The 23,770-nt window shown below is 34.9% G+C and overlaps 1 protein-coding gene across 9 annotated transcripts in view; it reads left to right on the forward strand.

Annotated features, from left to right (window-relative positions):
- Positions 1 to 23,770, forward strand: part of LOC111047564 (GTPase-activating protein CdGAPr) — a 139,109-nt gene that overhangs the window by 110,453 nt on the left and 4,886 nt on the right. For 8 of the 9 annotated variants that reach the window (XM_039428438.1, XM_039428434.1, XM_039428435.1 and 5 more), the window contains 13 exons: positions 131 to 233; positions 1,291 to 1,536; positions 2,188 to 2,338; positions 2,882 to 2,978; positions 7,196 to 7,321; positions 7,951 to 8,177; positions 9,518 to 9,812; positions 11,050 to 11,171; positions 11,805 to 11,981; positions 13,252 to 13,851; positions 15,428 to 15,709; positions 19,673 to 20,447; positions 21,596 to 22,592. In XM_039428438.1, coding sequence (XP_039284372.1) covers positions 131 to 233; positions 1,291 to 1,536; positions 2,188 to 2,338; positions 2,882 to 2,978; positions 7,196 to 7,321; positions 7,951 to 8,177; positions 9,518 to 9,812; positions 11,050 to 11,171; positions 11,805 to 11,981; positions 13,252 to 13,851; positions 15,428 to 15,709; positions 19,673 to 20,447; positions 21,596 to 22,592 — 4,198 coding nt within the window. The remainder of the gene's footprint in view (positions 1 to 130; positions 234 to 1,290; positions 1,537 to 2,187; positions 2,339 to 2,881; positions 2,979 to 7,195; positions 7,322 to 7,950; positions 8,178 to 9,517; positions 9,813 to 11,049; positions 11,172 to 11,804; positions 11,982 to 13,251; positions 13,852 to 15,427; positions 15,710 to 19,672; positions 20,448 to 21,595; positions 22,593 to 23,770) is intronic. The other variant, XM_039428436.1, reaches the window with a different exon arrangement.

Genomic DNA, 23,770 nt, shown 5'->3' on the forward strand with positions numbered 1-23,770 from the left:
CCCATAAGAAAATGATTATTAAAAAAACAAATTGGTAGCATTTTCACTTATTCCTGGATTAATCCAATTTTGTATTCTATATTATAATATTGTTCCACACTCCAACACAATTTTATTTTTTTACTTTCAGTTCCAATGGTGCTAAAGTGTTGTGCAGAGTTCATAGAGAAACACGGATTGGTGGATGGAATTTATAGGCTTTCTGGAGTAACTTCTAATATTCAGAGGATCAGGTATGTTTGCAGAAACTACTGCACTGAAATATTTTGTTTCCATTCACTTACGTAATTTAGCGGTAAAATGTATCCCTTGAATATTCCATTACTTTGGGTTTTATCGTTATATAGGATTGTGTGGGAATCATGTTTCCCTTTTATTATCTTGTGATTTGTATTGTTGTGTATTCTATCCATACAAATTTGAGTGTCCTTTTTTGCTTATATTTAAGCCCACTTAAGCTCTAAGTAGTTTTGTTTTGTAAAAACTACCCACGTAGACAAGACATATGTCTTAAGTCTAATAATGAGGCCATATCATAGGTTTCAATATATGAGGTCAAGTAGTATATTTCAGGAGTCTGTTACTCTAAATAGATGAATTATTCCTGCTTAATATTAGTGTAGGAAATATTTAATTTTGAAAGTTATTATTTCAATGTGGTTCGAACTTCTAATATGATAAATACGGTACCGTAACTCACATGATTTTATTATGATGTGTTTAAAATATTATTCATTGAAATAACAAATTTGACAAAAATAAATAGTTCCTGGAATGAACCCAAATGAATAAGTTGTTTTGAAAATGTGTAAGTTGTTAAGAAATAAACAGAAGTCTATGAAGTTTATTCTAGAATAATAAAATTCCCTATATAAGTATTAAGTTTATCTTCTATAGTTTTACTATACTCAACTTTCATTTAAATTTTGAATTCCTTGTTTGTTCAACCATTCCTGTTTAATAAGTATTGAGTTTGACTTTTACAACTGTATCCTTGCTTACATGTTCATTACACCTTTCATTACGTCATGACAATCAGGATTCAATTATTGCTACGATTATTAATGCTCAAGCTAGGATCAAACCTTCAGATTTAGAAGAGAGTTGTGTGTTGATACTCTTGATTAGATCAGTGAATAGATCATTTAAGAACGTTCATGTTAGGATGAGAAATTTTGAAGCTATTTGTGTACTTCTTGAAACAAGTGATTGAGAATCTTATGTTTTCAGTTTTGAATAACATTTAAATATATCTGAATTAATTATTTATTTGTCAATTTTTTGTTTTAGAACGACGTTTGACGAGGACCGCATACCTGCGCTGTACGAGGACGAGGCGATCCTTCAGGACATTCACAGCGTGGCGTCGCTGCTAAAGATGTACTTCCGCGAGCTACCCAACCCGCTGTGCACCTACCAGTTGTACAACGCATTCGTCGCCGCCGTACAGACGCCCGTCTCACCTGACGCAAGCACCGATCATCGGCTACTGCGCATGCGAGAAGTCGTCCACAAACTGCCGCCGCCGCATTACAGGTTACTGTTCACTTCAAATAATTTATTTTATTTAAATAATGAAACAATATCAATTGTAGAATTTCAAATGGTGTAAAATAGTTTAACAATACTGCATTTTACAATTTTATTAGCTATAGCATAGAATAAACAATCCAAAAGTATATAGTGAAGTCCACGTTATAATGGCAGTGGATAAAGATAGGAGAATAGCGATGCCGATTCTCTGCATTAATTAATTATATTTCTACACTGTCAAAAACATAATTGGCATCGTTGTGGACCTAGAAAAGGATAGTACCACCGGCTTTGATCGAATAGATTGTGTCTATTGGATAAGATTAAAAAATAATATGGTTTTGTAAAAAAAATTTGGACTTAAAATCTTGTGAAAGTGTAAACCTAAAGGCAAAGAAATTAGTGAAAAATATGTTGTAAAAGTTGTAAATTGAAAATGTTATTTAGATTATCATAATCCAATATAAAGAAGTTTAGGAATAAACTGAAAAAAGAAAACAACCCTTGGTGTTTGGGTCACGTAATTACTCGTAATTAGTTAAAATTAGGGAGAGAAAAAGTCAAATCTATTGCTTTACTTGCAATCATTGTGATGATTCATGCTTATATAAATAAATAGATGAATAGGCCTAATCCAGATTGATGTATTTACAGGACGCTGGAGTACTTGATGAGGCATCTGGCGAGGGTGTCGGAGAAAGGGCCACAGACCGGCATGACCGCCCGAAATATAGCCATAGTGTGGGCGCCCAACTTACTGCGCTGTAAAGAGCTGGAAGTGGGAGGCGTAGCTGCTCTTCAAGGGGTATGTAAAACCACAACATCAGATTTACATTTTAAAAATTGAACGTGGAACTGAAGGTCCATTTTATTTTTTTTAATCATTGTTGTTCGTTTGTACTATAAATCATTCATAACCTTTCAACTTGACCATCCTCTATATTCTACTCTACTATAAAGCAAAAGTGAAGATTGATCTCATCTCACTTGAAGTGTGGGTTCAATTAGTATGGTTAGTGTTATTAGATGATTCTAGACTTATTGTTAATACTCTCTACTATGAAACTATTAATTGATATTTAATTGAAAAGTTGTTAACTCCCAGCTTCAAATCAATGTAATGCGTAGCATTCGCGTACGATTAACTATTTTTTTTTAATAGAGTGTGATTTGATAAGATGATAGTTTATAATATAAGCTTATTTATCCGAATCTATTTTCTACAAAAACATTTTGGAAGTAAAGGATGATGATAGAATGTTTCTAAAGGATCAATATTGCTTTCCTTGAACAGTTGATACATTTTTTATTACATTGAAATTATTTTGATTTTGCATTTTTCAAACAGGTCGGGGTTCAAGCTGTGGTCACAGAATTCCTCATAGTGTATGCTGAGCTGATCTTCTGTAGTGCTCCATTACCAGCGTCTGTCATTCCATCACAAGGTAAGCATCTATCATTTCATTTTTTTTTTTAGATTTTATAGAATGATGCATGAAAAAACTAACGCAATTAGATTCAGTAATGTAATGATATACAGTTGAAAAACAATATTTTTTATTTTGATCCTACCTTTCTATTTTTATTCTGGTCTTTCTCCTGCTTGGGGTTTCTGTAAATTCAGCATATCAGCATTCAACATTTTGAAATGACTAATGAAAATTTTCTGACAGTATCGGTACATACTGTTTCCATAATGAAAATGAAGGAAAAATATACGATAAAAATATATAGATGTATAAATATTTCGTGTACTGTACTTATCATAATCAGTAAGAAGAGAATGTTTTGTATGTGTTTCTTGTTTTCTTTTGAAACGATTTTATAAGTAAATAACGTTTTACCTATACATATACACTTTTTTATCTATTGAGGATGAAGTATTTGTATTGATTTCATGTAATTCATACATGAAGTAATTGTGTACATGGAATTCATACTTCCTTCCTCTAAGAAAGCCTACATGAGGCATAAATTCGAACTTCTTATCTATAAATCAGGTTTAATGGTATTCTTCTAAACTTCAGAAAGTAACCATGAGACTATGTTGAGAAGAAACGATCATTTGTGGAAATATTTTCTCAAGAAACATGAGATTCAATTATTACAGAATTGTTAGTTAAAAACACAATTTCCTGTGCATTGCAATTCTGAATCTATGCCATTTGATAGTGATTATGAATTCCTGCTTTTATTTTTAAATTTCACTATTTATCATTCATATCACTAACATTTAATCACATGTTTCAGGATGTAGCTCAAGTTTCGAAAGTGAAATGAGTGACAAATGAAAGTTGCAACATGGTCTCAATGTTACTGCGATGCTGTGATTTTTATAGAACTTTTCCACTAAAAATTTTGTTTTTGTTCTACTGTTGAGTTTGTTTCTTAATATTTTAATAAAGTAGTTGAATTTTCTTCGCTCTTTCTTCTCACATCCTTGAATTTTGCATGTTGTATTTGTGTGTGACGACTATGTAGGTAGGTACCAATAAGTTGATAATAATACTGTATGCTATTAAAACAGTGGATCTATTCAATTTAGACTTATAATTTTCAGACTAATGTAGTATTTATTGTAGTATAATTATTGTCTTTCATATATTGGTTATCTTGGATCAGTAATTTCGTCAAGTAATAATCAGATTGCAGTTCCATGTTTCCAAAATATTTATACAATATTTCAAACTTGGTGGAAAGCATATCTTTCCAAAAATGAGTGAGTCTGATAAGTTTGAACATTTATTTAATATAATTGAAATAATTTATAATGAAACAAACATTGTTCAAAAAGTACTATTTTTTATTATTATTAATGAAATAGTTAATTGATACAAATTGACAATGGAACGAAAACGTCAATATCCAGACTGATATCAATCTTACATATTTTCAAGTGTTTCCAATATTACTATTGATCTCATTGTCTACGTGGACAAAATCTATATGAGCTCGAGATAAAGTAATCTATTTGAAATGATTCTTGTTCATTCCTTCTTGTGTTGTCAATACATTGGGAACTCAAATATACTCATAGTTTTTCAGTTTCTACCTGTATAATTATATGAATTATTTGTGGAGGGGGCTAAGCTGATTTAATCTTAGCTTATTACTAAAAAACAAGCATTAGAACCAATTTAATTAAAAGCAAATAATTATTTGAGTCTTTATAATCATGAAATGTTATTAGTTTAATCCATTGAGAGAAATAAGACCTTTACAGTGCAATATATCTGTACAAGTCGTTGGTAAGGAGTAGATTGGAGTATGCCTCAATTATTTGGGATCCTTATCATGCTGAATATTCTGATTCTCTTGAAAAAGTTCAAAATAAATTCCTTCGCTACCTGTATTTTAAAAAGTTTGGCCACTATCCCTATTTTGCATATCCCACATCACAACTCAGAATCATGTTCAAAATTCCAACATTTAAGTCCAGACGTAATCTCCAACCCATCTTACATTTATATAAAGTAGTTAATGGTCTTACGCAGCATCCTTTTCACCTGGAAAGATTGGGCTTCTATGTGCCGACTGTTTCTCGTGGAAGGTATTTTTCGTTTTTTATACCAAGATCTCGAACGTTGCAGGATTATAACTCACCCATCAATCGATCCATGAGACTTTTCAACACAGTATCTCGTGATATCGATCTCTTCAATCCGTCTTTGAATGCCTTTATTAAATCATGCTCTTTATTACTTGAATATTAGTTATTTTGTCAATTTTTAACTTCAAGTACTCTCTCTCTCTCTCCTCTCTTCTTCTGCTATCTATCTCTAAATATATGTCTTTACCTAGTTTAATTAGTCAACTTTTTTTTTATTATTTATATTGAACTTATTCTTTCTATTCTTATTTCAATTAAAATTATTTATATTGTACAATACGGATAGCCTATAATGATATAAATAATTAGTATTTTATTTTAAGATTTAGCATGTAATTCTGAAGTTTGTTTGATTTCTGTATAAGTTGTTTTTGTTTTTCTTATTCTTCTTTATTATTTTGTGTTGAGTGCGGTTTTGGGCAGTGTGCCTGTCGCATCCACACTGATTAACTACATTCACTACAATGTATCTTTTTCCAATAAATTGAAATTGAAATATCATTGAAAAGAAAGCAATACTTGGATAAAAATTTAAAATTTTCAACTTCAAGTGAAATGACAGAGTTTTGACATGAACACTGTCTTTTCCTTTTGAAATCTATTTCGATATAGAATATTCATTTTCCTTAATCCTTTAGATAGATAACAGAAAAACTAATGTTGTTTTGTTGTGGTTGAAGCTATCTTTTTATGAGGTTTCCTGTTTATCAAAGTAACAGGAAGAGGTTGGCTTATCTTCAAAATATTCATCGCCTTATTCATCTTATGATCCTATTTATCCGGTATAGGAGCTTTCCGATTTATTACCAAATATGAATAATCAAAAACATCAGCAATCAATGTTTTCTCAAAGCATTGAAATACAGTTCAGTTATCTTTTAGAAGAATCTCGTTCTATGAGTATGACATTTCAAATGAAAGATTGAATGAATATCTTCTGTAATCCAAAATGAGTTTTTATTTGTTTTTATACTGAATTCAATAAATTAGCTTCTATATTAGACCAGATTTAATGACGGAATACCCCTTCTTGCTAAGTCGGTGGAATTTGAATGAAAATACTTGAAACTTTATTTTTGACTGGTCCAAGCTCATACAATAGAATTAACAACAAAAAATTCAACTAAGTAAATGTATCTAATTTGATTCAGTTCAGAAAATGCTATTAACTTGTATCACATAATCATATAATTTATTTATCATTAAAAAATTGTTCATCATGACTGAAGTTCCGAAGTCGAGTAGATTTAACAAAAATATATGAGATATAGACGAGTATTTCAACAATGTTAGAAATTCAATAGATAAAACAAAAATAATATCTTATTGAAGTCTAATAAGATATGAGCCTATAATAAATTATCGAGTAGGTCATATTAAATTGAATATACTTTGCAAACTAACCAGTAGATTTACATGAATGGACAACTTTAAATTCATATTAGTCTCGTTTCCAATTTCAGACAAAAACCCTTCACATTTCTCCCTCATCATTCTTCCCTCTCATTATTCCTTTCATTTTTTAATATTTAAGAATGTTTATCCTGAGTTGATAGTGTATTAGTTGCGATTTGGTGGCGCTGATGCTGATCAGCTGTCGATAGTTGATAAGTTGAGCTCCATGCGCCTGCGACTCCCTTTGTAAGGGTCACCATTTCAAAAGCCAAACTTCTCTAAAAACCATTTATGAGTTTAAAAATAGCTTCCCGGTGGTTTGGAACCCACCTAAAGCTGTAGGTCCACGCATCTCTCATCATCATCATCATCATCATTATCTGTCTCATTACCCACGCACAAGCCTAGTGGGCATGAGGGCAACATCCTAAGCAAAAATAAAAGATAATAAAAATAAGAAAATGTCAAGTATTACTTTATGTGATTTAGTATTAATGAATTACAATTATTATGAATGAATACATTATATTTCACTTTATCTCTCCAATGAAATAAACGTCTCCTACTTCTATTTTTTTCTCGATTGGACCAAAGATTCAAACTGCATTCTCGGTAAAAGTAATGTTATTGTTGTAAATGGTAGGCGTATTGTTTCAGTGACTCCAAAGCGCAGCCGACCCAAGTCTCTGGCCATTTCGACTCCGACCAAGCTGCTGTCTCTAGAGGAAGCACAAAGTCGAGCCCTCGCCGCTGGGCGGCCCGACCAAGACTACATTGAAGTTGGTCAGTCAATCTTTCCAATCTAATCTTGAAAATTGTAGATGACTGTCATTTGTCATTTGGAACGATTCCTGTCTTGGCAATTCAATATTCATGAGAGTATGAAACATAATAACACAATATTATTATGGTGTTGGAACAATACCGTTTTAAGTAACACAATAAGGTGTTGACGTTTCTACTAAAACGGATTTACCTATGTTCATGTAGAGTAAGAAGTATCAAATAACGAGTAATGATGTGATGGAGTATCAAGTGAACAAAGAGTTTTGCTTCCAGTGCTCACGGCATCATCTTGATACGTAATTTCAATTATTTAGATAGTTTTATAACCTTGTCTTTTATAATTATGCTAAAACTGATGAAGATGCTACAGGCTTGAAACCTGTGTACTATCTATAAAACTATTTTAAAAAGAATGAATCATCATATTGTGTTACTATTTCATAACATTTCAAACTTAATGAACACAGTTGGATCCAAGGTACCTAGAATCTCACTTGTGAAATATTATCTTATAGCTAATAGCTAATAGCTAGAGGGATTTCAAAATAAATGTATACTGATCTTATTGGAAGTGTGTTTTGAATAAATAAATTGCAAATTTTCATTTGATTTGATGGCAATTGCAGGAGGTGGCCCCTCGTGTCTTCCGGCCAAATACCACACGGTGATTGAGCTGCCGCGCAAGCGAGCCGGCTCAAAGCGGTCACCCATCGGCTGGAAGTCACTGTTCTCGAAGGCGGGTCGCCACTCGGGTGCGGCTGCAGTTGCCGGCCGCAAGAGTCGCTCGCCTGCCAACGCCGCCACCAGCGATGCCAGGAAGACATCTATGCCCAGCGATCTTGTCTTTGGAAATGTAATCTCATCTCTCACAGTACTTGAATTAATGGTTTGAGTAGCAATAATTGGTACTCAATTACCAGGAACCATCAGATTACTTGAATTAAGTTACTTAAACCTAATTAGATTACTTGAACTTTAATCAGATTACCAGGAACCATTTAGCTCAATACAGTTTATTCAGCCAAACCAATATGAATCTGGACAAGTTAATAATTTGAAAATAGTAATGAAGTAGGCTAACAGGAAGCTAACAAAATACATTAGCTATACAAAATGTTTGATATAATTTTCCAGCCAAATTGAACTCGCACTGTCTATTGAATTTATTCGTGATTAAGGTTGTGCACCACGCTTTTGGAAATCTTTTTTGCACATGAAATTTTCCACAGTAAATCGAGTTGAATACTACCAAGCTCCATAAATATTAATTCACAAATTTCCATGGAAAAACTTTTTGTACTTTTTGCGAGATCCATTGCCGAATTGGGGGCAAATTAATTCATGAAATTCTGAGGATTCATTTTCCAAGATATTGTCATCTCATAACATTTTATTTCTCAGAATATCAATTCTAGAGAAATTGATTCATTTAAAAAACTCAAATTGGGTTATTTTTTTAAATTATAGAATATTTCATTTTCTAGAATTGCTATTCTGAGATATAAAATATGTTATATTATAGACAATATATATTGGTGAATGTATCTTCAGAATTTCATGCATTTATTTGCTTCCAATTTGGCAATGGGTCTCCCACAAAAGATTTAATCTTTTGGCGGGATAACTCATGGAATGCATTCTTAACAAAATGTGACCCCATTAATACCATGGTGCTCAAGAATTCAACCATGGTACATAATTATATATGTATCACCATGGCGAGTTATAATTACCATGGTGTACAAACGAAACGTGTGGTTGGAGAAATTCCAATATCCATTTAGTTTTCCCGTGATATGCTATTTTTTTCAACAAAAATCTCTTAAATTTATCAAAATTTTTCCTAAAAGCAGGCAGACTTGATGTAAAATCGTCCATTTAATCCAGTGAAAGCCGTAGGAAGCTTATTAGGATTTTGATCCAATTTATTGAAAAACGTGATTTTCACAGCTTAGTCGGAGTTTTTTTTGTAAATAATATTGTTCAATATATCGTGATTTAGATTATTTATACTTATTAGTATGAGAAGTAGTATAAAGAAGGTTATTGTTCAATTGTATAATTGAATATTAGAACTTGGTTAATGTTGTTAAAGCAGGCAGTAGGTGATATGTTGAATATGTGGTGGTTGTTGGATTATGTATTTCATTGTAAGTTACAAAGGTGAAAACATCTAATTTGTTTTTGTTTCAGGACAAAGCTCTGACCGAGGCCGACCTGGCTCAAGGAAGGCGACGCCTGCGACCAGTCAAGAGCGCCGAGTCGCTAGCTTCTGCTTCGGCCAATCAGAGCGCGCGATCGTCGGCTTGCTTGGAGCCCCACTCCCCCGCCCAAGCCCCGCCATCACCCTCCCCCGCTACGGCAGGCCATAACCGGTCTGTGTCGCATGACTCCTACTTCGACACGCTGGCTGACACGCCGCAGCATGTCGCTAAGGCCAATGCAAACGCAAACGGTGGACAGCTCTTGCACGAGGAGGATGAGGAAGGTATGTTCAATTCAAATTTATTCTATCAGTTTAGTAGGTTTAAAAATGTTGAGCAGTATGCTAAAACCTTCTTTCTTATGAATTGAAAATAAAGTGAGCTTTAGGTTTGTGGTGCCTGTAACAGGCGGACTATACAAGATGTACTATGATCTAAAGATATTCAGGATGTCCCACAAAAGGTGTAACAGCCAAAGACCATACATTTTACATGAAATTTGCAACAAAAATGTTCCGCAAAATCTTCTTATATTGATCTTGGTTTTCGAGATCTACCGATTCTTCAATTTTTCGCAAAAACGTTAATAACTAGAAAACTATCAATCAAAATCTAATTCAAAGAATATGGTTGAAAAAAGGTAAACATTTCCAATGAGATTCATATAATGTGTTTCTTTGTTTGACGTTTTTGAGCTAAACAACTGTTTGAAATTTGGCATTGAATTCTATGAATGTACTTTTTTCAACTTTGAGCGCTCAAGTAGTTTTCTAGTTATTGACGTTTTTCAAAAATATAGAAAATTCAATAGATCTCGAAAACTAAGATCGATATAAGAAAATTTTACTGGACATTTTTTGTTGCAAATTTTATGTAGAATCTATGGTCTTCGGCTTTTACACCTTTCGTTTGACACGCTGTATACATTCAACTCATTACTGCAATTTAAAGTATAAGGGAACCAACTTTATTAAATAATCAGAAATGACACTTATCAGAAAGACTGTTCTTATGACAATTGTCTGCAATTCGTGATATGAACAATTTACAATTTCATTTTCATTCGGACCAGTTGAGCCCAAAGGGGACCTGTATGGGAAACAAAATTTAGGATATTATACAGATTGAGTTAGCTTGAACAAAATTTAGTGGCGATTTGAACTTATTGTTCGACAAGTGCTGTAATCTTTACATAATTTCAGGATAAAAAGCGGCATTGCGATACTAACTATTTTACTATGGTTGAAAAAAAACAAACAAAGTGTATAATTGGAAAACTTATTTTGGTCTTCACAGTTTTATAATCTATTACAATTTTTACTCTTGTTTGTATGATAACACGTATATATGCAAAATATATATATCTTAGACTTCTCCACCAATAAGTCTACACTGTTAGCTATATGTTGTAGGCCTATTATGAAGTACAGGTTTGTTGAATTTTCTGTATGCGTTTTTGGTTTTCTCATGGAATGAATTTATTATTTATCCACAATTACTGTAAAATGGATATCTGTACAGGATTGTCTCTGTCATTAGACCTGAGTGACCTGCAAGTGAACTTTGACCTTGAAGAGTCTGACATGAGGATTTTCTCGGAGGATGAGACTAATCAGCTGTTCAGCAGTCAGAATAGTGTTGAGGTGAGTTTCTTCATAGACAATAATTTGTAACATAGAATGTTCACAAAAAAAGTTTTATCCGATAAGTCAAGTGTTTTAAAGACATATAAAGCCATATTTAAAGACGATTCTGAATAATGACAGGAACAATCAGAATCGTTGAACAAGCTGTACTAGAATTATTAATCTAATTGGTTCGTCAAAGCTTCGTTGAATACGTTTCAAGAATCCTTTATAAAAATACTGCTTTTCAAGTGTTTATGGAATTGAAACATGGCTTACTTTAGATACTTATTTATTGGATGTGAATCAAAATCGCTTTGAATCTTATCTAATAGTCATTTATTTCATATATTTACATTTTAGTACAAAATCAAATTAATGATTGGAAGAGAGTCAATAGGATAAAACAAAAACTATCTATATCCCATATTTTGGTTGTTGATTAGAATAAACATTATGCACAATAAAATAGCAAATAAAATGGCTGGTAAATATCACATAAAATAACATAAATGACTAGGTGGAACTGTGTAATGTCTTTCTTGACAGCTTTCAGAGTTAGAGCTCAATAATTATATCGTATAATACCATAGCGCTGAAAGTATCTCAGGAAACCTTGTAACATGAAATGAATGTTCTGTTGGACGACAGATTCATAAGAGACAGCCGGTGCTAGCGAGATGCGACGACACGTTGAGCAGTGACCCTTCGCCCAAGAAGCACAAAACGGGGGCTGCAGCGCCCACCAACCAGAACAAGCGGTCGCGCCTCGAGGAGCGATTCTCCAGTGCCCAGTTGCGCTACATCGATAGTCAGTCTCCTGAACAGGTTCGTCTCTCAATCATTCACAACATAGTAGGCCTATACTTGAACATTCAAAATCATTCTATATGTAGTATAGGGACAACTTTCAATAATATTATCACAATACTTTCTTAGGCCCATGTACGCATCAGAATAAATTAATTCTGTTCATGTTATACAGCAGTTCAACCATATCACTGCCAGACGAAAATTCAACAAACTGAAGTATCTTGAATATAGTAAAAAATTCTAATAACTGTGAACAAAATACATTAGGGACGAGACTTGTTGAACGAAAACATCCGACATTATTATGCACACTTACGAGTTAAGCATAGACCAAAATAATGCCCAAATGTACAAAAAGTAGTTCTTTACAGCATTACTTGAATAGTGTATTCTCATTCCTGTCAGAATGGACACCTAAAGGTGCAAACTCCATCATTTCATGTGAAAACATTAAAGTATACCTCAATTTTTGAACATTTCATCACCTATTAACGCTAGAACGTAATGTGAATTTGGTTTTGTTCAACACATGAATGAGGGAATCTGAATCTTAATCCCCAAGAACATTGTACCTTAAAGATAAGATAAAAATACTAAACAAACCATAAACACATAATGAAATGAGATCCTTTTCCGAATACAAATACTTTTTAAAAGAAAAAGACACATAAATGCTAAACAACCCATTGCTAGACTTTGAGGGAGAATGCAAAAACGTATTTTCTTGGAACAGAGAACTAGAGAAATGAGTTGATACAATCGATTGTATATTATCTGATCTTCATATTACCATTAAACTGGTTTGGTGATTCTGTTTCTGATACAGTTGAGTATACAAGTCACCTTCTGTAATTTGATATCTACTTCATATACCTTTAGTAAGATTTTTATTGTTCTTTCTTTTTCTTGTCGTTTATGTAAATTTATTGTAGTATTGCAACTATTCCAGAAGTGATGAAGTTATATTCCACATATTTCCTTTTATTGTATAAAGTACTAATTTCCAGTAGTATTTCAATTTTATTTTTAATGCTCTTACTTTTTTTATTTTTACTTATGCATAATGAATCATTGTGTTTATTGTGTTATGGAAGCAATTTTTGGGATAAATCCTGTTTGCTTCCATATTTCCATGAATAAATAAACTGCTAGAATATAAAACAAATGAAAACAAATATTCTGACTGTATATGCAGGTATCAATATGATTAACATAAAAAGAATGTTTATTTTCCAAACGTAAGTATTGAAGTTTGTGATTTGAGTTGTTGCTTGTTTGTGCGCAGACGGTTCAAGTCGACGTTGAAGTACACAACAGCAGCAAGCAGCAGCAGCAGCAGTCGACTAGCAGTCCTTCCCTCGTGGAGGCGACCGTGTCAGAGAACGAGAGCGTGTCAGTGTCAGGTCTGACAACACCCGACACACCACGCCTCATCTACACTCCGCTGACAGAGGACAGCCTTAGCGACGCGGTTCATACCCCTGACTATGTCCCACTCAGCAGTCAGCACTCCAAGTTGTCTCCGCTACCCTCCCCCTCGCACCAGTCGAGACCCCGCGACCGGCTCAGCTACCAGGGTGACGTCAGAGCCCGCTACGAGAATGTACCCGGCGACCGACACAGCTTCCAGGACTGTGTGCTCACCCGTGAGGAGTCAAAGTACGAAAATGTTCCATTCAAGAAACTGCAGTCCACTGATTTCTTGGACATGAACACGCCTGACAGTGTCAGCTCGGGCGTGAAGAGTGATGAGGTGATGTACGAGAAGATCAAGAACGAGGATGCCAGTGATATCTATGAAGCTGTCGACAACTCACCGCACACAACCCACAAAAGTGAAAAGTATTATGAGAATGTTGGCATCGTCGACAGCGGCTATGAGCAGGTATGATTGAATTTGTTTCCAAAATATGAAATTCATTTATCCCCAATGTAATACTCATAGTAATAATAATAATAATAATAATAATAATAATAATAATTCTCTGGTCAAGGTACAACACGACCACAGGAGTTTATTCAGAATAAAGACATGTTGGTTACAAAACGCTTGTAAGCTACGATTATTTACAAAGTAATGATACGATAGATTGATTATTTGTAGATTTTGTGAAAATGTGGCCCCCACTAATGAATATGTGTCGGGATGCCACTAGTTTTGCTTTAGTTTACTATTTTATGCAAAAAAGTAGATAATTCAAGTAAAGCTTGACTACATCTTGCAAGTCATTAGAAGTCAACAAAACAACAAAATACAACAATTTAAAAAATAAAATCGATAACCTATGATATAGAATTTAACATTTAATTGTGTTTTTGGAATTTATAAATTAACTACTGCCAGAAAAAGTTCCAATTTATTTGGAATTGAAGATTTTAAATTAACAGACACAATAATTCTTATAGAAAAAATATAATACAAATGAAAAGAATGATTATTCAAAATGAAGAAAAAAGTATGTATAATTTGTTCATAAAATTAATTGCTCCCCAGGATTGATCCTATTATGCAGCAGCCAGATTTTTGTTTTCGATTTGAATAAATTAATTGAAACTGTTTATTTAATGGCTATCGGAAATTATTGAAGATTTTCTGTCCTAAATATGTGGCTGACCTCTGAGCAGCTGATGTTGTCATCCTGGGAATTGACAAGTCCATGTTCCTTCTGCATGTTCCTTGTGGATAGTTCAGATTGAAGAAGAATTTTGGGTTATTTTTGGTGAAAATTAGAAGTCTGTGAATGTAAATCTGTCTGATGCTGAGAATGCTGAGTAATACACGTTGAAGATCTTCTATAGAAAAAATGGAACATAACTTAAGACCGTTTGTAGAACGTAAGTTCAAACTTGATAGGGAAAGTTGGTGGATTTAAAAAACACTGTATTATGTTGTAATAAATTGAAGTTCGTCCAACACTCGCCGGGATTTCGTTTCAATTTACGCTGTGCAAACGGCCCTAAAGCTATTCATGTTTCAACATGAATAATAACATTTTTATGTTCTGATGAGCAAAAACATTAAGTGTGAAAATACTATTGGCTCTTCTGGTAGTTATCACGTATTGGCAGTTCGCTCTTTAGCACTACATAGGAATGTATAGGAATGTTCACTCATATAGACTAGTGCTTGTGAGCTCATGTTTAAATATTGAGTATGTATTTATGAAATATATGAATTTTTTATTGTATAATAATATTATTCCACTTATCCAATGAAAGCTATATAAATAGAACTAAGGACCTCTGCTACTCTAAATATTGACCAAAGAACTAAATAGCAGAAGGTAATAATAATTATCATACAGTAATAATATTCCAGCAGTTGGTTAAACTGCAATTTCTAATAAAATCTTCCATGTAAAATTTTGTTTTCAATTTTATTCATTCTATTTCTAAAATACATCTATAAAGTTTATTCAAAGCATGAATAATAATGAATGTGTTTATTGCATTGATTGCAGGTGGCGAAAAAAGAAGCGAGCTCCAGCTACGAGGAGATCTCGGACAAAGAGTGTCTGCTGAGTGAGAGCCTGCTGCGAGGTGGCATCAGCTCGACGAACCTGCTCGCCGAGGAGATGAAGACTGAAAACGAGTACGAGTGTCTAGTGGCGAGTGAGCGAGCAGGTGCTGACTCGACGAGTGCCGAGTGCTTCAGTGACAAACGAGTTGCCGTACCTGACTCCAACCACAATGTGCCCTCGCCATCTATCGGCAACGAGGAGAACTTCTATGAGGACATTCAGGTAATTCATTCATTGTGTTTTGTCTTTTTCAAGTAGAATCTCCTTGAGAAAATGTTAGGGAATAACGCATATTTTTCATCAACGATTTGAAACAGGAAGTTTTGAACCTAAGTTTGTTTCAAAAACTAAAATTGAGATATTTCTGAAATTGAAATTATTTTATGTTGAAGTCAAGTTATCGTCCCATTAAATAAGGTTTAAATACAGCTGTAAAAAATCTAAAATCAAAATTACTGAAATGAAAATCAACTATATGTTGAAGTGAAACTATTGTCTCATTGAATAAGGTTTAAGTACAATGGTAAAAAATCGAAAATTGTGATGTTACTGAAATAGTAATTAACTGTATGTTGCAGTCGAACTATTGCCTCATTGAATAAGATATGTACGCAGCACTTACATTTGTATAACTTTTCAAATATTGATGATTGCTCTATTTTGATACTCGTGTCAAACTGTGTATTGATACACTTACAAGCCAATGCAGTGGCGGCCCGTCAGGGGAAGCAAGGGAAGCCGGGCTTCCTCTGATATTCGGTCGTATTTCCCTAATATTTTATTGCTGTTAGGCCTATTATTCAGCTGATTCTCAACTTAGGTATATTAATTGTTGGAATGAATAATTCATAATTAAGATTTCACAACGTAGGAAAGAATATAGAAAAAAGCTTTAAACAGTGGCGGGAAGCGTGATGGTATATAGAACGCATCGCATAGCAAAGAAGGCATATAGATAGCCAAAGGAAGCCCGCTTGAACGCTGAGTCCGACAAGAATAGAATAGTACAGTGAAAAACGCGGTTGCCATGACAACGCATGTATATATAATAGAATATAGGCAGACACATACAGTTCTAGAGGAAGCATGGCTTGAGTTTGAGTCCGTCTGCGCACGCATCACAAACTATGACGAAGAAGAAGGCAGACCTCAGTTTGTTTTGCTTCAGAGAATAATAATTTATAGAATATTGGGCCTAATAATTAAATAAATGGAAATAATTGAATAACTAAAAAGTATATAATTAGAAAAAAATTGGGATAAATAAGTATATCATCAATAATTATAAGTAAAAATATTTAGTTTAATTTTCTCTTTAGTGCACTAACCAGCGAGCAGCAGGAATACCAACATCTACAAGAGCTCTTTGTATGCTGTTTTGTTGAAGAGGTTATGTTTAGTGTTCAGTTTTACTGCTGTATTGCGCGTGCCTTTTTGAAAGTTATTTTTTAGAATGTTTATATGTTTTTAGTGACGTGAGTTGAAAGTGAAAAGTTTAATTATGGAACCATCAGTAGATTTAGTGAATATTCTTCTTGAAACGCCATTTAGTAGGTGGAAAGGAAGTGACAAGAAAGACTTGTTAATGAATTGTGAACCACCCAAACCTATATTGACATTTCACAAGTCATCTGGCCTCCCAGGTAAAAAACATAGTAGGAATTTTCGGGCATCCTGGTATGGAGATCATAAATGGTTATGTGGGAGTTCATCCAATAATTGTTTATACTGTTGGTCCTGTCTCCTAATGAGCACTAAAAAATAAATTTGGAATAGCACAGGCTTTGGTGATATGGCTAATGCTAACACGAGGCACCTCTTGAGCATATTAGAAACTCTGTACGTTTTAAGGATTTAAATGATAATTTCAACCGAATAGCAGATGCTCTTCATGAAAATGCTCGACTCTTTATTGCAAATTTTAATTAAAATGTTCAAATGAATAGGAATTTCATGCATTTGCCAATCAATGTGGTATTATTTTTGGCAAAACAGGAGCTCGCATTTCGAGGACATGATGAGAAGGATTCTTCTGATAATAGAGGAAATTTCAAGGAACTTTTAACTCTTCTCATCAATACAAGCTCTACTGAAATGAAAAATCATTACGAAAAAATAAAAACTGTGTTTTCAGCGAACTCAAAAACTATTCAAAATGAATTGATTCAATATATCTCTACCCATCTTAGTGAAATAATATCTCAAGAGATTCAAGATGCTGATTTTTTTTCATTAATTGTAGATGATACAACTGATGTAAATACCATTTCACAAAGCTCTATAATTATTCGATATGTGTGTAAAGATGGGGCTGTAGTAGAAAGATTCTTGGGAGTTTTTGACTTGAGCTCAGACAAAACGGCTCAAGCATTATTTGAAGTAATTGAAAGGGCTTTGAAAGACTTCAAATATCCCAAAAAATTGATTGCACAATGCTATGATGGCGCCAGTGTCATGTCAGGCCAACTGAATGGCTTACAAGCCAAAATTAAACAAGTGGCCCTCAAGCAATTTTTGTGCATTGTCTAGCTCATAGGTTAAATCTTATTATAAAACAGAGCACAAGCTCACTTGTTGAATGTAGATTTTTTTGCAAATTTGATTGGCATTCCATCATTTTTTCATCTTTCTTCAAAAAGAACTTGTGTAGCAGACTCAATCATAGCTAAAAGAATTCCTACTGCAAGTGATACTCGCTGGTCTTCACATAGCAAAGTTTTATCAGTTGTTGTGGAAGAATGGGACGGACTGAAAAAAATATTCTATGAACTAATTAATGATTCAGCATCGGATGAGAAAACGATTAGGCAGGCCGAAGGGTTTCTCATTAAAATGAACAACTTCAATTTTACTTTTTTAGCCTTAGTTTTCAAGGACATTTTTGGTTTGTGTGGTATACTGTTTAATGTATTACAAAAGAAATCACTAGACATCAACTTTTGTATTTCACAAATTAAACAAACCCAGCACTTGATTTCAAAAAAGAGAAGTACTGAAAATTTGATTTTTTTTCAAATGTGCTGCAGAAAAAACAAAACTGGAAGTAAGAAGAAATTCAAATGAGGAGGAAGTCAGTCATAATTGTAAAATGATTTTCTTTGAAATACTAGACGTAATTATCATGGATATGAACACACGTTTCAATGATGTTGAAAAACTGTTATTTGTTTCGCTATGTGATAGTTCTAAATTTGAAACATTCTACCAATCATTTCCTGAAGATACTTTTGAGTCATTAAAAGTTACCCACGGTTCTGTATTTGACCATAATCGGCTTAAAAATGAACTCATTTACATATATTCAGATAGTAGATACAGGAACATGGGAGTTGAACAAATTATTCAGCTATTGAACAGAAGTGAAATGACAGATGTCTTCAAAGAAGTGTACAGGCTGTTATGTTTAATTGTGAGCATCCCGTCAACTAGCTGCTCAGCTGAACGAAGTTTCTCAGCTCTAAAAAGAATTAAAACTTACTTAAGAAACTCTACAACACAAGAGAGATTCAATAGTCTTGCTCTTATGTCCAACAACGCCTTTCCATGAAGACATAATAGAGAAATTTGCAGCCTTGAAGGACCGCCGAATCGACCTCATTTTCAAAAAATAGGATTGTTCATCAATTATGTGAGTAGCCTGAATACTCAATTACAAATGCTTTATTTGGAATGGTTGTTGAAGTTTCAATTTTATATGATGTGTGCTTTTGAATTCCTCCTGTATTACAGCCCTTTAAATTCCCAAGCAACCGGTTCAATGAATGTATTAGACTCCCATTCAGCATCATAAAAAAATATATAATTATAAAAATAAGGGTAAAAAACTGTTTATTATAAATATTGTAGGAAGATATCTTATTTTTGGAACATTATGGGCTTTTGGCTTCCCTTACTTTGAAATCCACGAGCCGCCACTGAGCCAATGCTTATGAGGGCCAAGTTTAGTTTAGTATCAACCTTCGTTATAATTCTATGATCGATTATATACACTGGGTAACTTACTCCCTCTTTCTTTCTCTTTCAAAGGCTGCTAGATTCAAATCAATGATAATATTCATATAATATCTATGATATTGTTAAGTACGAGTACTTACCTAAACCAATTACATTCAATCTTCAATTGAGAAACTTTATTAATTTGTTGATTATGTTGGCATTTTTCACTTATTTCGTTTTGCATTGCAGTCGACCTCTTTGCCAGAATCGATAGTCTACCAGCAAGTGAAGTACCTGAGGCGGTCGGTGCACGAGATCAATCAGCTGCTTGAAGAATCGATGGAGCCGTACACAGGTGAGGATGTGTCATCGCTTGAGGAGGAAGAAACAGCTCTGATCAGTCCGACCAGTAACGGGGTTGACGACCAACCGACCTCAGCTGGTCAACCGTCTCAACAGCTGTCCAGTCTCAAAACACACAACGACCAAACTTTGTCTCCGTTTCTGTCTCAGAGCTTCATCGAGTCGGAAAGTGTTAATAATGTTTCCAGTCTGAACGACGAAAGCAGTGTGACACCATTGGTTGATTCAACTAACCAACACTGTTCATCGACTGAGAATCTAATCGACATGGATGAGTCGATGAATTCTAGAAGCAAACCGATACCCGCCGAGGAAATGGTATCTGACACACCCTACCAATCCAACTATCTGTCAGGGGCAGCCGATAACATGTCTACAACTGGTGACATATCGACGTGTGAGGTGATGGAGATTAGTTCTAATGAAACCCAACCAAAGAATTCGGAAGCGTCGACACTGAGTAATGCCGAGTTGGCGACGACTGTGAGCAGCAGTAGCAGCAGCAGCAGTCACGTGCATCTGGCCAAACACAACTCGCCAACCCGCAACATGGTGCACAGCTTGGATGAGAACCGGCGCAAGTTCGAGTCGGAGATCGGCAGGGATATTCTGAGGGAGAGGAAGATGCGGCAGGAGCTAAAGGCTAACTCTAGTAGTACAGGTAAACATCATTTAATACTAGCATATCTTAGTTGACTAAAAATTTATTTCCTGCTGAGAGATTCACTTCGAACTGCCAGCTTCCTTATGAATGATTGCATCACTGCTTCCCATTCAACCAACGCAGCCACTTTTCAAGTGAATCACCTCACTTGTGCTTTGTCTCGTCATATTCATAATTACAGTACTGATATTTTTCGACCTTTGAAAATATTGAAATATTGTGAAGCCAACTCCTGAATGGCAAACTTTGCAATTAGACTGAAATAATTTCAAAGTTCTATCTCAAGTGTTCTTAGTATGTTATGTTCTCTCAGGCCCGGTTGTACAATAGTCAGTCGAGGTTTAATTTCACGACAGCCAATCGGAGAAGCTTAGGAGAAAATAGGCTTCTCTGATTGGCCATGAAATTAACCACGGTTAAAATTTAACCGGCTTTTGTGCAACCGGCACTTGATATTTAAATTAAATTGCTATTGATAATATTGTTGTGAGTATTCTCAACAATTTCTTTTTAATCTATAAACGAAGGTGAAAAAATGTTTTATGATAAGAAGATGGATCATGATCATGGTAGGTAATGTGGCTTTTAATTCACTAGTTTGTAGTTGAAGCTGCCCAGCGAGTGTACATCACGAAGTCAGCGATGTCATCTTTTACAAAAAATGTCTAATACACATTTGATAGTGCAATACCAGCCGTGGTCGTACGTAGTTCTTCACTCTAACTCTATTTTTTCTTGACAATGATCCTTTGTAGAATTACCTTTAAGTTACATTGTTGTGGAACGACTGACTGCTCAATATCGGCCTGCCAATATTCTGAAATTTTGTAAATTTCTATTACATTTTCTTTTACCTCATATACTTGACAAAATCCAAGTATATCTTATCCATTTTCTGAACAATAAATACGAGTACTATTTTATTCAATTAATAGAGTTTAAGAATTTATGGTAGATGAAACTCTCACTTTTTTATAATTTTAAGTTTGCATTTTTTGACAATGAATGAAATTGAATCTAAATCATTCCAGAAAATGGTTTCAAATTCTTCAACTCAAGTAACTTAGATGATTCCAATATTTCTGATCATACAAAATATTCTAAAAATGCATTATTTACTGATAATATATTGAATTTGTTGACAGGTAATTGCAGCAGCGGCAGCCAGAACGTGCAAGAGCTGCTGTCGCGCTTCGAGTGGTCGCGGCCAGAGCGCAGCAGCATAGCGCCGTGTCTACGCGCCAAGCTCAACCGCCAGAACAGCAAGGATTCATCTGCATCTGTCCCCCCCACCATGACCACCTCCCTCGACGGAAACACCTTCCCGCATCGCAGCGACGAGGTGTCGTCCGCCCCTCCCCAGCAACTGGCTCGCGTCAAAACATCGCCCGATCTCAACCACAACCAGCAACCGACCGAGTCGAAACCAGACGAGTCGACCTCGGCGTCAGTCGACTCGGAGTCGGTTCGCCGAGAACGTATAGAAAAGTACAAAGAGGAGCGTAGGAGCTATCTGAGAAAAAAGTACCGCACCGATAGTTTCAACAATAACGATGACAATGACGAACTGATCAGGAGGATAAAACAGAAGGTGAAGAGTCGGGAGGAGGGGTGTGAGGAAAGTAATTTGAATTCTGTGGGGGGTTGTCGGGAATCCATGGATGCTTCCGAGTGGAAATCTAGGAGAAGGGAAGGAGGGGAGGATCGACTGGGATCGCCCGAATTGGAAATGAGGTTAGGGTCGAAGAACGGCGAAAATTCTACTACGGTTCCTATCGTGAGAACCACCGTCAGCATTACCTGCTCTCCGGTTAAAATGAAAACGGCCACCGCCTCACGAGAGAGGAGCATTAAGTCGGAAAGTGATGCTTGTATAACTGTTGTCGCCCCCCTTAAGACAACAGTGGAGAAAAGGCCCTCGCCAGCCAGGCATAAATCGGAGGAGCTGCCTTCGACGTTCAGTATTAGGAAGGAGGAGCGACGCAGCTGGCGAGCTGAAGGTGATGAGGAGGAGGCCAGTCTGGTGGCTCGTCGTGTCAGCCAGCTGTCCACCTCAGCTGACAGCTCGGCTAACAGCTGTCAAGACGAGTTTGCGGCTAGGCGCCGGACATCACTCACCGAGAGCAGGAAGCCCATTGTCAGGTATGACCAGTGCACCAATCATTATTATAAACGGTTATTTATTGTATTAAGAGCTGAAAACGCGACTATATTGCTTGAGCGATACACAAAACAGATAGAACACGTTTTAAAGAATTTTATAAATAAATCAAGGTTTGGTGAACAATTATTCTTCACAAAATTGAACGATTTTACTATCTGATTGTTTATTGTTATTGGTTGACCCCGTTGACATGGTTATCAAATCATGCTATTCTAAAGCCCCAAAGTTGTCAACCAAATTTTTTAACAAATTGTGGCAATTCGTTGCCAATTTCTTAAAAAGCACAACAACATTTTGTCGTTAACTTGTGAAAATCCTTGTGTTAACAAAATTTTTGTTTCCCACTCAATGTAGGAAACACTGAGAAATTTGCCAACAAAATGTACCCTGGTTCCCCCTCTACAAGTCCACGCCGACTATGCTCTTTCAAAATTGACAACCGTTGTTGCACTGCATTTAAGTTAACTGCACTTGTTTACTACAAAAACAAATTAACAACTTTTTTGCAGAAAACTATTTGTGGAAATCATTTTGACTACTTTTGTGTAAACAAGGCTTTAGACAGTCTTAAGAATAGTCTATAATGACCCTCATTCTTAATTGGGGAATGAATGTCTGTGTTTCTAGCACATTTAAATATTCTGGTTTATTTTAAATAGAAGTGTAGATGCATAACTTTATAAACAATATTGAATTCACATCTGTGACAGTAGGAGTGGTTTACAAGAAGTGCGAGAAGCTTGGATCAAGTTGATTGTTCTGTCTAAGGCTAGGCACACACCAGTTAGTCAAGACAAGACATGATCAGACACAATAGTTGCTTATGACGCAACACACACTGATTAGTCATTGCAATTAGACATGTCTTCATAAGCAACTATGTCAAGTATTGTGTTTGATCATGTCTTGTCTTGACTAACTGGTGTGGGCTAGCCTAAATTTTTGCATAATGCCGTGTTGTATGAATCGTGGAATACATATATATCGTAAAGTCTGAAGGATACTTATTTCTGCAGTCTTTCAACTATATATTATTTTCAAGTTCATTTCGAATATATTTTTGTAACTTTCTTTGTAGTAGTGATACGATATGATAATGTGGTAAATATTCATTATGAACAGGACCTGGAATTTTTTTTCAAACGAGAATAGATTT

This window comes from Nilaparvata lugens, chromosome 5 (assembly GCF_014356525.2).
Source record: "Nilaparvata lugens isolate BPH chromosome 5, ASM1435652v1, whole genome shotgun sequence".
In the NCBI taxonomy this organism is placed as follows: Eukaryota; Metazoa; Arthropoda; class Insecta; order Hemiptera; family Delphacidae; genus Nilaparvata; species Nilaparvata lugens.